Source organism: Gopherus evgoodei, chromosome 4 (assembly GCF_007399415.2).
Source record: "Gopherus evgoodei ecotype Sinaloan lineage chromosome 4, rGopEvg1_v1.p, whole genome shotgun sequence".
In the NCBI taxonomy this organism is placed as follows: domain Eukaryota; kingdom Metazoa; phylum Chordata; order Testudines; family Testudinidae; genus Gopherus; species Gopherus evgoodei.
The window spans coordinates 126795233-126816181 of record NC_044325.1 but is presented as its reverse complement, the minus strand read 5'-3'; the positions used below and the strand labels follow the sequence as shown (position 1 = coordinate 126816181).

General features: G+C 47.4%; 1 protein-coding gene across 2 annotated transcripts in view; it reads left to right on the top strand.

Moving 5' to 3' along the window:
* LOC115651576 (membrane-spanning 4-domains subfamily A member 15-like) overlaps positions 1–17701 on the top strand; it is a 44824-nt gene extending 27123 nt beyond the window's left edge. Inside the window, exons 5-7 of one of the 2 annotated variants that reach the window (XM_030562643.1) lie at positions 11156–11269; positions 12278–12391; positions 17324–17701. In XM_030562643.1, the coding sequence (XP_030418503.1) occupies positions 11156–11269; positions 12278–12391; positions 17324–17452 (357 nt within the window). In that variant the 3' untranslated portion in view covers positions 17453–17701. Of the gene's footprint in view, positions 1–11155; positions 11270–12277; positions 12392–15213; positions 15279–17323 lie in introns of those variants that run through there. The other variant, XM_030562646.1, reaches the window with a different exon arrangement.
* The last annotated feature ends 3248 nt before the right edge of the window (positions 17702–20949 follow it).

Genomic DNA, 20949 nt, shown 5'->3' with positions numbered 1-20949 from the left:
TCACCGTATGTCTACTAGATGTTGCTAACAGAGGCGGTACTGCAGCGCTACACAGCAGCATTCATTTGCCTTTGCAAGATAGCAGAGATGGTTATCAGTTGTTCTGTACTGTCTGCAATGCCATTGTAAATTGGTACTAAGATGATGGTTATCAGTTGTTCTGTACTGTCTGCTGCTGTCATGGGTGCCCCTGGCTGAGGTTGGCTGGGGGCGCAAAGACAAAAATGGGAATGACTCCCCGAGTCAATTCCTCCTTTATGGTATCTAAAAATAGAGTCAGTCCTGCCTAGAATATGGTGCAAGTGTACCAGAGAACACAGCCACTCCATGTCAGATCCTGCAGAAATGATGAGCTACATGCCACTCTAGGGGGTGCCCCAGCAACAACCCCACCCGTTGCTTCCCTGCTCCCCCAACCCTCCTGGGCTACCATGGCAGTGTCCCCCTATTTGTGTGATGAAGTAATAAATAATGCAGGAATAAGAAACACTGACTTGTTAGTGACATAAAATGAGTGGGAGGCAGCCTCCAGCTGCTATGATAGTCCAGGCAGGACATTAAAAGGTGCGGGGGAGAGGAGCCCAGCGTCCCACTGCTATGATAGTCCAGGCAGTACAGAATCTTTTCTTTACACATGAAAGGGAGGGGGCTGATGGAGCTCAGCCCCCAGTTGCTATGATGAAGACGGTTACCAGCCATTCTGTGCCATCAACTGGGAATGACCGGGAGTCATTCCTATTTTTACTCAGGCTCCCCTGGCCAACCTCACCTGAGGCCAGCCAGGAGCACTCACAGGCTGATGATGACAACAGATAGCAGTCATATTGTACCATCTGCCACCAGGGACGGGAGAGGAGAGAATACTGCTGTTCACTGCTACAGCATTACGTCTACCAGCAGCATTCAGTAGACATAGGGTGACACTGAAAAAAGTCAAGCAATGATTTTTTTCCCTTTTCTTTCACGAAAGGGGGAGGGGGTAAATTAACGAGCTATACCCTGAACCACCCCGGACAATGTGTTTGACCCTACAGGCATTGGGAGCTCAGTCAAGAATGCAAATACTTTTCGGAGACTGCTGGGGTCTGTGGGATAGCTGGAGTCCTCAGTACCTCCTCCCTCCCTCCATGAGAGTCCATTTGAGTCTTTGGCTTTCCATTACGCTTGTCACGCAGCACTGTGCTATGGACTCTGTATCATAGCCTGGAGACTTTTTTCAAATGTTTTGGCATTTCGTCTTCTGTAATGGAGCTCTGATAGAACAGATTTGTCTCCCCATACAGCAGTCAGATCCAGTATCAACCTTATGGTCCATGCTGGAGCTCTTTTTGGATTTCGGACTGCATCGCCACCTGTGCTGATCAGAGCTCCATGCTGGGCAAACAGGAAATGAAATTCAAAAGTTTGCGGGGCTTTTCCTGTCTACCTGGCCACTGCATCTGAGTTCAGATTGCTGTCCAGAGCGGTCACAATGCTGCACAGTGGGATACTGCCCAGAGGCCAATACCGTCGATTTGTGGCCACACTAACCCTAATCCGATATGGTAATACCGATTTCAGCGCTACTCCTCTCGTCGAGGAGGAGTATAGAAACTGGTTTAAAGAGCCCTTTATATCGATTTAAAGGGCCTCGTTGTGTGGACGGGTGCAGCGTTAAATTGGTTTAATGCTGCTAAAATTGGTTTAAACGCGTAGTGTAGACCAGGCCTAAGAAAGTAGAGCTGCAAAGAGCTGCTGAAAAGTGAGCCAGGCTACCAGGGAACAAAAGAAAGACAAAGGGTCCAGGGAGTCTGCAAAAAAAGTGGAAATTTAGAAGAATTAAAGTAGCCAGAAATATATTCAAAATAGTAAAGAGAAAGGGACTTCCAGTGAGGCCCCTATGGAGCAGAGCACTAAGTATCTGTGAGACTTTAGGATGTGCTAAAATTAAGCACATGTTTAAGTGCTTTCCTGAAGTGAGACCTACAGCAGATCAAAAGAAGAGGAATAAATGAAAAATGTTGCAGAAATTTTTTCACCATTCCCCCTCCCCAAAAACATTCATGTCAATGAAATTTTGAACATTGCAACCAGCTCTGCTATTTTCTTTTCTCTGCATAGTAGGAACAGTCTTTCCTAAGTGGAAAGACACATTGTGTAATTCACCCCATCAGCCATACTCTGATAACAATGAGACACTCCCGGAAATATATTAGCTACATATTGGCAGGCTTTGCAAGTGACTAAGGGCTGCAATAGCCAATTGCTATGGTTTATTGCTGTGGTTCTGATAAGTGACCTTCTAAAGTGTGATAGGCTTGTATCAGGGTTCCCTCCCAACTCTGAAAAGACGGTTACTCACCTTTGTAACTGTTGTTCTTCGAGATGTGTTGCTCATATCCATTCCAGTTAGGTGTGTGCGCCGCGCGTGCACGTTCATCGGAAACTTTTTACCCTAGCAACTCCAGTGGGCCGGCAGGTTGCCCCCTAGAGTGGCGCCGCCATGGCGCTCGATATATATCCCTGCCAGCCCACTCGCTCCTCAGTTCCTTCTTGCCAGCTACTCTGACAGTGGGGAAGGAGGGCGGGTGTGGCATGGATATGAGCAACACATCTCGAAGAACAACAGTTACAAAGGTGAGTAACCGTCTTTTCTTCTTCGAGTGATTGTTCATATCCATTCCAGTTAGGTGAATCCCAAGCCTTACCTAGGCGGTGGGGTCGGAGCGAGAAGTCACGGCATGGAGCACTGCAGAGCCAAAAGCCGCGTCATCTCTGGACTGCTGGACCAGGGCATAGTGGGAAGCGAAGGTGTGGACCGATGACCAGGTCACTGCCCGACAGATCTCTTGGATGGGCACGCGGGCGAGGAAAGCCAGCGATGATGCCTGCGCCCCGGTAGAGTGTGCAGTCACACGGCCCGTAGGGATGTGAGCCAAGTCATAGCAGGTCCTGATACAGGACGTTACCCACGAGGATATCCTCTGTGAGGAAATGGGAAGCCCCTTGATTCGGTCTGCTACTTCCACGAAAAGCTGGGGGGATTTGTGGAACGGTTTGGTCCTCTTCATATAAAACGCGAGAGCCCGACGGACATCAAGCGAGTGGAGTTGTTGCTCCCTGCGTGACGAATGAGGCTTCGGGAAAAAGACGGGGAGGAAGATCTCCTGGTTGACGTGAAAGGCTGAGACCACCTTGGAGAGAAAGGCAGGGTGCGGTCTCAGCTTCACCTTGTCTTTATGGAAGACCGTATACGGGTGATCTTCCGTGAGGGCCCGGAGTTCCGACACCCGTCTAGCTGAGGTGATGGCCACTAGAAAGGCAGTCTTCCAGGAGAGATAGAGCAGGGAGCAAGTTGCTAACGGCTCAAAAGGAGGGCCCATGAGCCGAGCCAGAACCAGGTTGAGATCCCAGGTAGGGGCAGGGGGTCGGACCTGGGGGTAGAGACGTTCTAGTCCCTTTAGGAATCTAGTCACCGTCGGGTGAGAGAAAACCGAGCGGCCGTCCCCACCCGGATGAAAGGTGGAGATAGCCGCCAGGTGAACCCGAAGGGACGATATCGCCAGGCCCTGTTGCTTGAGGGACCAGATGTAGTCTAAAATATTGGTGACAGAAACCTCCATAGGGAGGAAACCCCTCTCCGTGCACCAATAGGAGAAACGCTTCCACTTGGCCGAGTACGTCGCTCTGGTGGAAGGCTTCCTGCTGCCCAGGAGTACTTCATGTACCGGGGTAGAGCAGTGTAATTCGGACCTGGTCAGCCACACAGGAGCCACGCCATGAGGTGCAGCGACTGGAGGTCCGGGTGACAGAGCCTGCCGTGGTCCTGGGTGATCAGGTCCAGGTGAAGGGGCAGGGGGACTGGGTCGGCTATGGCCAGGTCCAGCAACATGGGGTACCAATGTTGCCTGGGCCACGCTGGAGCTATCATAATCACGTGGGCCCTGTCCCTGCACACCTTCAGAAGGACCTTGTGGACCAGCGGGAATGGAGGGAATGCGTAGAACAAGTGGGCCGTCCACGGGATAAGGAAGGCGTCCGCTACCGACCCGGGCTCCCGGCCCTGAAAGGAGCAGAACGCCTGGCATTTCCTGTTCCCCCTGGACGCGAAGAGGTCCACCCGGGGACAACCCCACCTCTGGAAGAGTGAGAGGGCGACGTCTGGGCGAAGGGACCACTCGTGTGAGAGGAAGGATCTGCTCAGGCGGTCTGCCAGTGTGTTCCGTACTCTGGGGAGGAAGGAAGCAGTGAGGTGAATGGAGTGGGCTATACAAAAGTCCCAGAGCCGCATCGCCTCCTGACATAGGGGAGAGGATCTCGTGCTGCCCTGCTTGTTGATATAGTACATGGTCGTCGTGTTGTCGGTGAATACCGCGACACAGCGACCTCGAAGCTGATGGGAGAACGCTTGACAAGCAAGACGGACCGATCTCAACTCCCGTATGTTGATGTGGAGGTCAACTTCCTGAGGGGACCACAGACTCTGTGTCCTCAGTGTTCCGAGGTGGGCCCCCCAGCCCAGGTCTGAGGCATCCGTTGTTAGGGATACCGAGGGTTGGGGCGGATGAAACGGGAGCCCCGCACACACGACGGACTGGTCTAGCCACCACTGGAGGGAATCCAGTACTCCCTGGGGGATGGTGATAACTGTGTCCAGCGAATGTCTGGTCGGCCGGTACTGCGTGATGAGCCAAGATTGGAGGGCCCTCATGCGGAGCCGCGCATAACCTGTCACAAATGTGCAGGCCGCCATGTGACCTAAGAGGGTTAGGCATGTCCTTATAGAGGTCAGGAGGGCCACCTGCAAGCATTGAATGATGGCCGACAGTGACTGGAACCTGGGCAACGGCAGAAGGGCCCTGGCCAAGGTGGAGTCCAGAACGGCCCCGATGAACTCTTTCCTCTGCGTGGGGAGCAGAGTGGACTTGTCCACGTTGATAATGAGGCCCAAGGTAGCAAAGAGTCCGCTGATCCTGCGGACGTGGTTGCGGACCTGCAGCTCTGATGTGCCTTGAATCAGCCAGTCGTCGAGGTAAGGGAACACGTGAATGCGACTGCGCTGAAGATATGCGATGACGACTGCCATGCATTTCGTGAATACCCTCGGGGCCGTGTAGAGGCCAAACGGGAGGACCGCAAATTGGTAATGATGGCGGTCGACCACGAACCGAAGGAAACGTCTGTGTTGCGGCAATATGACGATATGAAAGTAAGCGTCCTGCATGTCGAGGGCGGCGTACCAGTCTCCAGGATCCAGAGATGGAATAATGGTCCCCAGGGATACCATGCGGAACTTCAACTTCACCATATGTTTGTTGAGTTCCCGCAGGTTGAGGATAGGTCTGAGGCCTCCCTTGGCCTTGGGGATCAGAAAGTAGCGGGAATAAAACCCGCCCTTCTTGTTCTCCGGAACCGCCTTTATGGCTCCTTTGTCGAGGAGCGTCTGCACCTCCTGGCGGAGGAATTGCTCGTGAGAGGGGTCCCTGAAGAGGGACGAGGGTGGGGGGTGGGAGGGAGGGTAAGACGTAAACTGCAGACAGTATCCCATCTGCACAGTGCGTAAAACCAAGTGGTCGGATGTTATTTGGGTCCACGCCTGGAGGAAAAACGAAAGGCGGTTGGAAAATGGGGGGGAAGGATCCATGGGGGAAACTGGTACTGTGCCCTCGGGCGCACCTTCAAAACGAAGGTTTGGGCCCAGGTGGGGCTTTGAAGGAGCCCTGGTTCTGTCCCCCTTGGTTGCCCGACTGTCTGCGCCTGCCATTTTTGCCACGGCGCCTATTGAGGTCCTGCCGCTGGCGGAACTGGGGATACGGCCGGCGCTGCTGCTGTTGTTGCGGCCGGAAAGGTCTGCGCTGTGTCCCGGGCGTGTGCATCCCTAGGGAGCGCATGATGACCCGATTGTCCTTCAGGCTTTTTAGCCTGGGGTCTGTCTTCTCCGAGAACAGGCCCTGACCTTCGAACGGGAGGTCCTGGATGGTATATTGGAGCTCCGGTGGAAGGCCAGAAACCTGAAGCCAGGAGATGCGGCACATTGTAACCCCTGAGGGGAGGGTTCGAGCGGCCGAGTCTGCTGCATCCAAGGAGGCCTGCAACGAGGTCCTTGCGACCCTCTGCCCTCGTCAAGAATTGCCGCAAATTCTTGATGCGCATCCTGTGGCAACAGCTCCTTAAACTTATCTGCTGCCACCCAGGAGTTATAGGCGTAGCGGCTAAGGAGGGCTTGTTGGTTGGAGACCCTGAGCTGGAGGGCACCCGCCGAATAGACCTTGCGGCCTAGGAGGTCCATACGCCTCGCCTCCTTGGACTTGGGTGCTGGGGCCTCTTGTCCGTGACGCTCCCTCTCATTCACCGACTGCACTACGAGGGAGCACGGTGTCGGGTGAACATGGAGGTACTCATAACCCCTGGAGGGAGCCATGTATTTATGCTCCATGCCTCGTGCAGCAGGAGGGATGGAGGCCGGCGACTGCCAGATGGTATTGGCGTTGGCCTGGATAGTCCTAATAAAGGGCAGGGCGACCCTGGTGGGAGCATCTGCTGAGAGGATGCTCACCACGGGATCTTCGATCTCGGAGACCTCCTCAGCTTGCAGGTTTAAGTTCTGTGCTACGCACCTGAGGAGGTCCTGGTGCGCCCTGAGGTCGAGTGGGGGAGGGCTGGTGGAAGATGTGCCTGCCACTGCCTCATTGGGAGAGGACGATGAGGAGACCCCTGGCAAAAGAGCATCCACGGGGGGCTCTGTCTGAACCCGCGCCTCTGACTCCGGAGGGAGCTCAGGGTCCTGCTGGTTGGACCTGTCCTCCCCTTCCAGAGAGAGAGGGGGGCGAGACAGCGATGCTTCCGGCGCCCTGCGCTCAGCCGTCGCAAGCTGAGGAGGAAGTTGTTGAGGGCCCTGGGCTTGGTGGTACGCCCAGGGTGTCCAGAATCCCCACTGCTGCGGTTCCTGGTCCTGCAAAGGAGGGTCCTGAAAGAGGGCCGCGTGTCTGTCTGTGTCCAGCACATATACACTGTCTGTCTGTGACGAGACAGACGGCTGTCTGGAAGGCCATGGAGGGGCCGAACGTGGCTGGTAGGGATCCCTTGGTCCTGACGCCGAAGATGTTCTCGGTGCCGGGGACCGGTACCGGCAATCATACCGGTGCCGGGATCAGGACCGGAGCCTGCCTCCGACTTGGTGCCGGGATCGGGACCAGGACCTGCCTCCGACTTGGTGCCGGGATCGGGACCGGAACCTGCCTCCGACGCGGTGCCGGGAGGCCGATCGGGACCAGGACCTGCCACCAGCTCAGTGCCGGGAGGTCGACCGGGGAGTTGATCGCCGACGGGAACGGCTCCTAGAGTCCCGGTGCTGGTAGCGGTGACTTGATCCAGACCGGGACTGTTTGGAGGATGATCGGTGCCGCGAGTGAGACCGGTACCACCGAGGGGAGCGGTGCCGGGACTGCAAGTGGCGCCGGGAGCGAGAGCGTCCACGGCGTCGGGACCTCGACAGCTATCGGTGCCGGCTGGGTGAGTCCTGAGACTGCGCTCTCATCATCGTCGGCTTGCCTCTGGATACAACCCGCACCGGGAGTATCGGAGGTTGAGGCTGGGTTGGCTCTGTAAGAGCGATCAGGTCCCGTGCCGAAGCGAAAGTCTCCGGCGTCGATGGGACCAATAGCTCAACCCCAGATCTTATGGGGGAGCTAGGAGGGACCGGACTCGACGGACCCTCAGGGCCCGGAGTCGACGGGATCCCTGCTGGTGGTGCTGCGGCCGAGGTGGGTGCCGGGCGCTCCACTCGAGTCTGCCTGGATGGAGTCGCAGACTTCGAGGGCCTTGCTTCTGGTCCCAGTGCCGGGGAAGGACGGTGCCGGGGTGTCTTTCCGGTGCCGGCGCAATCCGGTGCCAGTGTAGAGGCGACAGTCTGCGTCGAAGTTACCAGGTTCAGTGCCGCTTCCATAAGGAGAGTCCTTAATCTCTGGTCCCTCTCCTTTTTTGTCCTAGGCTTAAAAGCCTTGCAAATGCGGCACTTGTCCGAAATGTGCGATTCCCCTAGGCACTTTAGGCAAGCGTCGTGGGGATCGCTGGTCGGCATCGGCTTCTTACAGGCCGAGCATTGTTTGAAGCCCGGTGAACCAGGCATGGGCCCGGTGCCGGGTGCCGGGAAGGGCTATGGCCCAAACCCGCTAATAAGTATTTACAACTATTTACAAACAATTAACTAACTATACTTTTATAACTATTTACTACTAACTACAACTATGAACCATAAAACGAAGGAGAGCTAGGGACGTGGAGGACAGCAATGCCGCGCTCCACAGTTCCAACGACCGACACGGCGGTAAGAAGGAACTGAGGAGCAGGTGAGCCGGCAGGGGTATATATCAAGCGCCATTGCGGCGCCACTCTAGGGGGCAACCTGCCGGCCCACTGGAGTTGCTAGGGTAAAAAGTTTCCGACGAACGTGCACGCGCGGCACGCACACCTAACTGGAATGGATATGAACAATCACTCTAAGAAGAACTCTAGGGTACAGAGATGTGGGGACTGGCATGAAAGGCCCCCTATGCTTATTTCTACCATCTTAGGTTAAAAACTTCCCCAAGGCACACATCCTTTCCTTGTCCTTGGATGGTATTGCTGCCACCACCAAGTGATTTAGACAAAAATTCAGGAAAAAGGTCACTTGGAGTCCCTATTCCCCCAAAATATCCCCCCAAGCCCCTTCACCCCCTTTCCTGGGGAAGCTTGAGAATAATATACAATGAGAGCACAGACCAAGCCCCCTGGTTTTTAGGACACTGAAAATCAATCAGGTTCTTAAAAGAAGAATTTTATTTATAAAAAAAGTAAGAGAATCACACCTACAAAATCAGGATGGAAGGTAACTTTACAGGGTAAATAAAAAGATTTAAAACACAGAGGATTCCCCTCTGACTCTGCTTCCCAGTTACAAAACAGGAATGAAATTACCTCTTAGCACAGGGAAAATTCACAAGCTAAAACAAAAGATAATCTAACACATTTCCTTGTCTTACTTACAATTTTTGTAATCTTAGATGCTCATTTCAGGTATGTTGTCAGGAGATGTTTTACCTGCCTGGTCTCTCTCTCTCCATCCAGAGAGGGAACAAACAAAGAGAGCACAAACAAAACCTCCCCTCCATTTGAAAGTATCTTCTTTTCTTACTGGTCCTTTTGGTCAGGTGCCAACCAGGTGATTTGAGCTTCTTAACCCCTTACAGGTAAAGATTCCGTACAGCCACCCAGGAGGGATTTTATACGACCCTTAACTGTGTCTACATGACAGCTTGGCTTGTATGAAGCCCTAAAATTCAGGCAGTTTTTTTGAACTCCCAAAATTACATAGGCAATGAAATTGCATTTTTAAATGAATTTAGTGCTTATAAGAGGTCCTAAGACAGAAAAATCAAGCTCCCTATTTACCCTGGAACATACACAGCATGTGTAAGTGACTGTTAAACCAGCCACAGGGCTTAGAACTTGGGAACCTTCAGCACTAGAAGGAAAAGTCTCTACTATTTAAGCTAGCAGATGGGGAACCTTAAATGGTTTTCATGTGTCTCAGCTGCTAGAGGCAGACAAGAACTCCACCCTGTCCTAGCACAGCTTGCATATGGACAGTGCAACATTAGTCTCAAACCACCTCACCCCAGGCCTGCTGGGACCACCTCCTAAGGCATCCAAATCAGCAGTCCAACCCAGTCAGTTCTTGGCCTCTCTTTTACAGCCAAAAAGGGGATCAGAGTGGAGGACACTGTCCAAATTCTTGTAGATACTTGTCCAAATAGGAACTGGACTGACACGTCCAGCCCCCTTCACGTAATCTGTGAAATGTCAAATGGGAGCAATTTTTTGTCACTAGGCTGGGTTGGAGCTGGTCACGTAGAGGTAAAAGGCCCCAAATCCAGTTACAATTTCCCCAAGAAGAATCAGGTTTTTTGTTCATGAATGTTCTAGTATTTCCAGGGAGAGGCACTGGGCTTTTCTTTTCTTTTTTTTTGGATGAAGAAAAAATAACCCTGGAGAAAGGCCATGCTGTTCTCATGACATCTCCCCATTCTCAGTCCAACTGAAGTACGGATTTGTGGCAAGATCAAAGCATAAGCTAGTGGTGCTGAACTGAGAGCCAGTAGAGCTGAGTTGATTCCTCACTTTTCCAATAACCTTCAGCAACTCCCTTCACCTTTCCATGTTTCATTATCTCTCTTGCGTCTTTAGATCATAAACTCTTTGGGGAAGGGATTGTATATGTGTGTGTGTACAGCACCCAGCACAATGAAGAACCCATCTCAGTTGGAACCTCTAGCCGTTATCATAATATGATTCAGCCAGGCTTTTATCTAACTTTCCTAAAGAAGTGCAGAGTTTGAGTTGAGTGTAAGGGTTCAGGGCTGGTTCTTACATTTTTTCTTTATTACATTTTTATTATAATTTTTCAAAATATATATACAGAATAAAAAAACTATATATAAACTTCTCATAATATATTAATCAGTTGCTACTTAATCTTAGCTGTACTTGAAACATTTAATTATGTATATGTATATCTATATAATATGAATGGTTAAAATATAAATCAATTATTTGTATTATACAATTTACAAACAAACAAAATTTGTTTATCAAAATTCAATTAGTTAAAGCAAAATTATTAAGTTAACCTAAAGAATAAAAGCAAAGTTCAGAGGAGGGAGATAGAAATGGGGAGGAATGAAATGGGTAAAGAGGAGGGGGAAGTAAGGGAGCCCATTTGTTTTAACAGGATCATTCAGATACTTTGAAGTGAGCATCCCATATCTCTGAGAATTTTGGTATCTGTTACAGTACACACGTCTTTCTATGGTGACAATGCTTATGATATCAATGCTCCAGTCATCAATTTTACTTTTCGGACTTTCATGCTTGTAGTATGTGTCTTTTAGCAATTACTAGTGCTCTGCTTAACCAAAGTTTTACAGACTTATTCAGCTTCCGTTAAGGTCAAAATTACATTTTTGGCTTGTAATACAATTTTATCTGATAGAAAAAAAGTGACTCTGCAATTAAGTTCCGCCCAAAACATATGAGTGTAGGAGCATTCACGGAACACATAGATGAGCTGGTTCTTACTTCAACCAAACCTGTTCTCTGCCTACACACAGCCTAACTCTTTGCATGTCTTTTTCAGGTGAGAGGCAGCCTGGGAATGAACATCACTAGCGCCATCTTCTCAACCATTGGGATAGTTCTCTTTCTAACAGAGCTGATTATTAATGTGTCAGATTACAGGCATGACTATGAGGTATATCTTGTTAAATTGCCAGACTCATAGAAATGTAAGGCTGGAAGGAACCTCAAGAGGTCGTCCAGTCCATCCCCCTGCACAGAGGCAGGGTTAAGTCTACCTGGAGCATCCCTAACAGGTGTATTTAAAATACCAGGTGCCTGGAATTGTCTCAAGCCTTTGACCCCAGGGTAGAAACTATCCATGCATTCAGCTCCAGACTTTCTCATTTGGTTCTGCTTGATAAATCCAGTGTCAAAACTCCTGCTCATGTCAAATATCAGGCATGTTTTTCTTCTGTTTTGTACAACACCTAGCATAATAGGGTCCTGGTCCATGAGTGGGGTTTCCAGCTGCTATCAACATATAAATTAATAATAACTCCATTGATTTCAGCAGGCATAGGACTGAATTCCAATGTCTGTTTTATTTTATTTAATCCCACTTTGCACAGATGGGGACACTGAGGCACAGGGGAATGAAGCCACTTGTCCAAAGTCACAGGCAAGCTAGTGGCAGAGCTCGGAACCAAATCCAGCTCTTCCGAGTTGTAGTCCAATATTTGATCTGCTAGGCCACACGGCCTTCCCTGGATCCAGGCTCTGTGATCCTCCATCTTGACAAATGGCTGCATCGCAGGGGTGCAGCTCCCTGCAGACCCATGAGAAAACAGAATCCTATGATCTCCTGACAGTGGTGTGGCTCCAGGGCTGCTGAGTAGTTTGAATGAGGAGAGTTCTGTGTGACTAGGAAGAGAGAAGAACCAGGACTGCATTTCTGCATTTCCAGAATTGGACTCCCCAGTGCATCCCCTCACGGCAGCCCTGTGTTACCTCTAGCAGTCAAAAGTAATTAGAATCCCCTGTGGTTTTGTGCCTGGGGGGAGGGAAGAACCAGGACTGGACTTCTGCATCCCCAGAAGTGGGAAAAGAGGGATTTTTTATGCCCCTCACAGCAGCCCTGTGCAATGTTACACCTCTAGCAGTCAAAATTAATTAGCATCCCCTGTGGTTTTATGCTCCCCAGAGTGCTGGGAAGGGGATCACAATCATGCTGTTCTTGATGACCATCCTGGAGTTCTGCATCGCTGTCTCAACCTCATACTTTGCATCCCGAGCCATCTGCTATACCCCCAACACCGTGAGTCTTTCAGCTCTCAAATGAGACATGAGTCAGAACATGTGGTGAAAGGAAGGGAAGATGTTTGCCTGAATGAAGGGCCTTCCCTGATGGAAGGAGTGTCCATGGGGAAGGGCCTGAATGTGTAAGAGGGAGGCAGTGAAGGAGGAAATGACAGCCTCTGATTTAGTCCTGGTTGAAAATTTTGTCAAATCATTTTTTGGATGGGAAATTGGGGTTTCAACTATATGAGAATTTTAGCAGAAAGCACCTGCTTTCTATAGAAAATATTGCTATTTTGCCAAAACACTGACCACCTGAAAACTGGGGCAGTCAAATAATTAAAAAAATTAATAGTGATTAAAAAAATTAATGGCATTAATTGCACTGTTAAACAATAACAGAATATCATTTATTTAAATATTTGTTGATTTTTTCACATTTTCAAATATATTGATTTCAATTACAATGCAGAATACAAAGTGTACAGTACTCACTTTATATTTATTTTTATTATAAATATTTACACTGTAAAAAAACCAATAAATTGTATTTCAATTCACTTAATACAGGTATTGTAGTGCAATCTGATTATCATGAAAGTTGAACTTACAATGTAGAATTATGTACATAAAAAATAACTGCGCTCAAAAATAAAACAATGTCAAACTTTAGAGCCTGCAAGTCCACCCAGTCCTACTTCTTGTTCAGCCAGTCACTCAGACAAACAAGCTTGTTTACATTTGCGGGAGATAATGCTGCTCACTTCTTGTTTACAATGTCACCTGAAAGTGAGAACAGATGTTCATGTGGCACTATTGTAGCTGACGTCACAAGATATTTATGTGCCAGATGCATTAAAGATTCATATGTCCCTTCACGCTTTGACCACCATTGCATGGGACATGCATCCATGCTGATGACAGGTTCTGCTCGATAATCTTCAAAAGCAGTGCAGACTGACACATGTTCATTTTCATCATCTGAGTCAGATGCCACCAGCAGGTTGATTTTCTATTTTGGTTGTTTGGGTTCTGTAGTTTCTGCATAGGAGTGTTGCTTTTTTAAGACTTCTGAAAGGATGCTCCTTACCTCGTCCTTCTCAGATTTTGAAAGGTACTTCAGATCCTTAAATCTTGTGTTGAGTGCTGTAGCTATCTTTATAAATCTCACATTGTTACCTTGTGTTTTGTCAAATCTGCAGTAAAAGTGTTGTGAAAATGAACAACATGTGCTGGGTCATCATCCAAGACTGCTATAACATGAAATATATGGCAGAAAGCAGATAAAACACAGAGCAGGAGACATGCAATTCTCCCCCAAGGAGTTCAGTCACAAATTTAATTAATGCATTATTTTTTTAATGAGCCTCATCAGCATGGAAGCACGTCCTCTGGAATAGTGGCCAAATCATGAAGCGGGTTATGAATGCTTAGCATATCTGTCATGTAAATATCATCCTACAACAATGCCATGCAAATGCCTGTTCTCACTTTCAGGAGACATCATAAATAAGAAACGGGTAGCATTATCTCCTGTAAATATAAACAAACTTGTTTGTCTTAGCGTTTGGCTGAACAAGAAGTAGGACTGAGTGGACTTGTAGGCTCCAAAGTTTTACATTATTTTGTTTTTGAGTGTTCTTACATAGCAAAAAAAATCTACATTTGTAATTTGCACTTTCACACTAGAGATTGCACTGTAGATCCTTGTAGGAGGTGAACTGAAAAATACTATTTCTTTTGTTTATCATTTTTACAGTGCAAATATTTGCAATAAATAATAATTATATAAAATGAGCACTGTATGCTTTGTATTCTGTGTTGTAATTGAAATAGATATGTTTGAAAATGTAGAAAAACAGCCAAAAATATTTAATACATTTCAATTGGTATTCTATTATTGTTTAACAACGTGATTAAAACTGTGATTAATCACTATTAATTTTTTAAATCGCGATTACTTTTTTTTAGTTAATCACATGAGTTAACTGCTATTAACTGACAGCTCTACTGAAAAATAAACTATTTAGACTCAAAGTGGAACTATGGTGCCTGGTGGCAGTTGTAGTTCAGCTGCCATGTGCTATCATTTTCTATTATGGGCTGTGTCTTGCAGCACTTATATCTCCCATGATGCACCATGGACAGGGACCTTTGTGACACATCCCCTCTCCTCCCAAATAAGGGGAAAGTGATAAACCATGGGAGATATAGTCCAGCCAGTGAACACAGCTCATACAGGACAATGAAAGTATAAGGCACCCAAACTACAACTGCCATGCGGTACTGTGGTTCCATGTTGAATCAAAGTATTTTGGTGGTTGATAGATTTTTGTTGACATTTTTGGCAGAGGAAATAACCCTATTTTCTGGCCCTTTTTACCCTGACTCCTAATGAGGCTGCTGGCACCATGATCCAAGTTACTGAATCTTTTTTTATGGAAGGGGGAAGAAATCCCAGTTTTCACTGCTACCACATTGACTTTCATTGTCAGTGTTTTATATTATGTGGGGCTGCATTTCATCTCCCCACACCAGGTAGCTGGGGTCGGGGTACAGGGATGGGACAGGACTGGGATAGGGACAGGAAACTGTAACTGGGACAGGAAACTGTAACTGGGCCAGAACCTGAGCTGCAGTCCCACCCTTTTGTGCCACTGAAAGTCACTGGATGTCTCCAGCAGAGAGTTACCTCGGCATGGAATTCCCCACCTGGCTCAGCCAGCTCTTACTCCCTTGGTGGAGGGGATGTATTGAGGGATGGAGGGAGTCCCTTGTGCTTCAGCAGTAACTGACAGGTGGACAACTCCTTTGGGGTCATCACCAGTCTTTGTTTTATAGCAGCTGATGGGGCTAGCATAGAACCAGCCATGGAATCGTGATGCTGCAAACGCCCCTCCCAAAAGCTACAGCTGTGGACATTCCCTCCAGGGACAATGTTTCTAGTGAGACAGGAAAATAAATGAATCCAGGCAACAGGAAACTCCTTGTTTGGAATACAACTCACTGCTGTGAAGCTGATGTGACTGTGACCTTCCCAAAGGCAGGCTGGCTGCCTGCCTCTCATACAGCAGTTCTCCTAGCCCTTCCTCTGAGCATCTTTGAAGAGTAAAGGGGGTAGCTGAGATGAGGTTAACCTTTTGATGACCTGGGAGTAGGTAGGCTCACACACTAATAAACTAATGTTTTCTCAAACTGTGTTGAAAACTGTGTTACGTTTTCATAAAATAAAACCCACCTGATTTTGTCTAAATTTTCCAGACATTTTTTTTTTTTTGGCAGAAATTCAAATACCAAAGTATTTCGACAAAACCCAAAAGATTTCAGTGTAGAAATGCTGTTGTGGTGCCTAATGGGGGCTGTAGTTTGAATGCCTCATGTTGCCATTCTCCTTTGTAGGCCAAGCTCCTTAGTCTGACTACAACTTCCAACATTGTCCCTCTCTTAGTGAGGGGAGGTTGTTGCATCCTGGGAGTTCCTGGCCATGGTGCATCTTGGGAAATGTAGTCTAGCCAGTGAGCCTGATCCATAGCAAAGAATGGGGACATCAGGCAAACAAACTTCATCTCCCATGAGGCACTGCAGCATCTCCAAATTGAAATTCTTAAGTTTTAGGACATTCACTTTTTGGATGAAAAGTTTATTTTTTCCCAGGAAACTGGATACTTTTCATGAAACAATTCATTGAGTTAAACATAAAAGTTTGGAGTTTATTTGTTGTTTTTTTTCCTTTGAAAATCAGCTTGTTGACAGGAAATTTTCAAGCAGACCTAGCAAGCATGGAGGGATGCTCTGTGGCATAGTGAGACCTACCACATTAACCTTTTAAGTGCCTGAAGCGAAGTGAGACTCTCCAGTGCAGCACCTCCTGCTGGTTATCCTGGGAATTAGCTCTTGTACAGCTCGAAGTGCCCTCTACTGGCTGGTGGCTCACCTGCCTCATGCTCCTGTGTCCCTCCCAGACCCCCATGCCCTTTAGCCTGGGGTTCTGCCCTCCGCAGTACCCCTACTCTGGGTCTCCCTTCCCAAGGGAACCCCCAACTCTCTAGCCCCACCTTGCCTCAGTAGATACTGCCGTCATCATCTAGCCCCATTTCACTGGGGCAGACTGCAGTCTGTAGTAGCCACTCATCACTGGCAATGGGGTAGGACCTGCTGCATTTGCCTATCCCTGGGCTACACCTCTGTAGCCCCAGTACCTTCTTAGGCCTTGCACAAGGCTTGCAGCCTGGGGAGTTGCCAGGCTGGAGCTCCCCAGCTCCTCTTGCCTTTCCCCAGCACTTCCCTGCCTCTGGTACTCTGCTCCCAGGCAGCCAGGTCCTTCTCTCTCCACCACTAAAGAGAGACTGCTCCAGCTCCTGGCCCACAGCCCTCTTATCAGGGCCAGCTGGGCCCTAATTGAGCTGGCCACAGCTGTGGCTGCTTTCCCAATCAGCCTAGCTTGGCTGCTTTCAATCTCTGTTCTCCAGGAGTGGGGCAAGTGCCCCACTACAGTGCGTCACAGAAACCTGCTGCAGTCAGGACCCAAGAGAACTTCTAGTTTCCGTATCCAAAATGTCATCACTATATCAAGAGACCAGGGTCATGTTCTGTGACACCTGGGACCCATGCCCCTCCACAGGGAAAATCCGACCAATAGCAAGTAGGGTGTTGACAGTGATGATCACACAGATTGATCCCTGGTGTAATTCTAGTCACAGCAGGAGAGTTACACCAGGGATGCACCTGCCCCAGTTATAAGAACTAGAGGGATGAGGAAGATGGTGGTGGTAGTGCTGAAAAATGTGTTGATGAAAGGGAATGGAAGAATGAGGAAGGTGATGGGGTAAGCATGGAGGACTGAGAAAAGTGACGGTGACAAAGAATGTGAAGAAGATGGTGGAGTGAGAATGGAAAGGTGAGGAAGGTGATGGTTTTGAGGGTGTGAGGACTTATCTCTTTTGTTTTGCAGGCCATGTTGTTCATGCCATATATTGCCAATGCAGACTTTGGGGTTCCTTCTGCACCAGTGGCCCCTCCACCACCTTACACCAATGTGGCTTATGACCCCAAAGAAGAAACTGAGCCAGGGCCCTCATAAAGAACTCCTACGAGAGATGGCTCCAGCAGCAGCTCCTCTGAGATGTAAAACTCAATCCTGTCCTGCATGATAGATCTCATTCCATTTTCTGAGTGCAGTTCTAGAACCCAGCTCCATCACTCATCAGAGAGAGAACTCGTTTCAATCAGCTTCCCCCTGGCTCTGCACCATTTGTTGAATTCACATTACGCAATGAAATAATATGACTCACCAGCACTATCCAGCCCCCAGTGGCTTTGGCCCTGAATGTTTCACCTGGCCACTTCTTCAATAAAGCTTCAAAATGGATCCCGGGTGGGTTGTTTTAAAGCCTTTGCTCTCAGATGCATGTGGCATGTGTGTGCATATAGCACGTGTGCCTGTGTGTACATGTAGCATATAGATGTGGGGTGTGTGGGTGGGTGTTTGAGTGTGCATGTGCATATCCACGTGTAACTCTCACCATACACATGTGGAGCAGACGGTCTCCCTTCACCCATATCAGACATCACAAAAACTACTATTACAACTAGCACTAATTTGCTTGGGTCGGGCCCCAACTCCTTTTACACACTTTCTTCCTTTAGAATCTGGCAGAGGCACTAAGATATAGGGCAGGACACAGGGGACACAGGCCTCATGGGCATTCCCCTCATCTCCCAGCCAGAGCTAGAGAATGGCAGAGCTGTTTCCAGCTAGAAGGGGAATAACCCCAAACACAGACGTATGTAGGTGCTGTCTGCAAAAGGTTCCTTTGAAAAGAAGAGAAGGTAAAGGGGTGACTTGATCACTGTCTATGAGTATGTCAAGGCTGAATCCCCACTCTGGCACTTTGAGTACAAAAGGTGAGGACCTGCAAGGATTCTAAAAATTAATACTGGCCACTCCATGACTCAGTTTTGTATTTTATTTCAATTTTATTTAATTTTTAAAGGTTTCAAAAAATCTCAAATAAAATGAAACATTTTATTTTGGGTTGACCAAAATATTTTGTTCAACCAGCAGCAAACATTTTTGACTTTTTCGGTTAGAGTTTTGGGTTGACCCAAAACAATTTTTTTTTCAAAAAATTTTCCAGTTCAGCCATTGAATAAAAAATTGGGTTTTCACACAATACAGATTCTCACAGAAATACCTTTCATGGACTATGGTTGACTGTCATGCCCAGAACAATGTTCAGTACTACACAATCTTCTCAGAGGAGAGCAAGGGCATGATGCACTACATGTCCCATGAGGAGCCGCAGTGGCATTTTCTCACTGAATTATTTCAGTTTTTGGCCAAAATATTTTTATTTATTTTTTAATCATAAAATAAATTGGGTGGGCACAGAACTGGTTTCCAACCAGCTCTAATGATTGGGAATTATTTAGTGAGGCTGATCACAGCCAACTTTAGGCAAGATATCAGGCTGTGGACAGAGCTGGTGGGAACACCACTGAATCACTCAACGTTAGATTCCACAGGAACATATATTCTAGTGAACAATCCTACAGGGGAGTTATGTAGAGCATAGGAAAAGATCACTTAGGTCTTTTCTATCTCTAATGTCAGTGATGTAGAGATGCTTTCTCATGTTGTGGGCAAAACTCAGGAAAAATATTTAATGGGGTAGAAATGAAATGTGGTGTTAGAAAACTGTGATCATATCAAATTCTGAAACTTGCTGTTTTTATGAGTGTATACATCCCCACTTTAACAGGGCAAATGCAATATAATCCTGGGGGCAGGGAGGTAAGTGACCTCCACTGGTCATTTGAGGTAGTGCGTAGCATGTGGTTACATATAAATATCAAGGGGCAGATAATGTGCAGCAACACTTTCCCAGTAGAAGCCCTGCCTTCCTTATAGCTTTCTGACAACATTTTCCATCGGGTTGACATCTGCTAGCCCAGACATCAATTTCGTTTGGAAAATATGGTAAAATTCCAATCCGATGCTTTTGAGTTTAGTTGAGTGTGAACAAATTAAATTTTCTACAACGATGTTCAGAGATAACAGAATGAAGATAGCAGATACATCAACAGGCTGAAATAATCAGAGGCAAGCAAATCTATTAGCAGCACATAACTAATTGATCAAGTTTCTTCTCTTTTCTGCATGCAGAACATCTGGGAACAGATCACAATTTCCAGAAAGTTATTAGTTATTCACCTTTACTAGACAGTTTCCAACTCAAGATTTCTATAGGCTGATTAAGAACAGTTAGATGTGAGTATTTTCTATCTCTCTTGGGAAATACAGCAGCACTGAGACTTGCTGAGTCCTTGCTACAGCTTGAGAGAATCTCTTGCTCATTGCTCTGTTCCTGGGGAGCTTAGTCCAATACTCAAAAGACAGCAAACTTGATTATCCAGATCCCAGGGAGTTTACACCTAGAGAACAAGTACCCTCTAGAAAGGTAGGGTGGTTTTGGGATGAACACACTGGACTAGGATGCAGGAGACCTCGGTTGGCTGCCTAGGTTTCCCACAGTCTGTGTGATTTGGGTGTGTCACATAGTTTCTTTGTGCCTTGGTTCCCTTTCTATAAAATGGAGATAGTAAAACAATGCTTCCTTTTACTTATCTTTTCTCTCTCATGCCTATTAAGTATGCAAGTGTGATGCCTAGTATGTTGTGTTTCTCTAGCTGCTACTGTGATGATGATAATAGATTTCATAGAATCGTAGGACAGGAAGGAACCTCGAGAGGTCATCTAGTTCAGTCCCCTACAGTCATGGAAGGACTAAGTATTATCTAGACCATCTCTGACAGGTTTGTCTAACTACAGTGTCAAGAAGTGTTTTTCCTAATGTTCAACCTAACACACCCTTTCTGTATTTTAAACCCATTGCTTCTTGTCCTATCCTCAGAGATTAAAGAGAACAATTGTTTTTTCTCCCTCCTCTTTGCAACAACCATTTATGTACTTTAAAACTGTGGTCCCATCTCAGTCCTCTCTTTTCCAGACTAAACAAACCCATTTTTTTCAATCTTTCCTCAGAGGTTATATTTTCTAGACGTTTAATCATTTGTGTTGCTGTTCTCTGGATTTTCCCCAATTTGTCCACTTCTTTCCTGAACTGTGGTGGCCAGAACTGGACACAATACTCCAGTTGAGGCCTAATCAGCTTGGAATAGAGTGGAAAAAGTACTGCTTCTGTCTTGTTTACAATACTCCTGCTAATACAGCTCACAATGATGTTTGATTTTTTTTTTTGCAACAGTGTTACACTGTTCGCTCATATTTGGCTTGTGATCCACTATGACCCCCAGATCCCTTTCCTCAGTACTCCTTCCTAGGCAGTCATTTCCCATTTGGTGTATGTGCAACTGATTGTCCCTTCCTAAGTGGAGTACTTTGCATTTGTCCTTATTGAATTTCATTCTATTTACTTCAGACCATTTCTCCAGTTTTCCAGATCATTTTCAACTTTATTCCTATTCTCCAAAGCACTTGAGACCCTGCAGTTTTTTATCATCCACACACTTTATGAGTATTCTCTATGCCATTATCTAAATATTGATGAAGATATT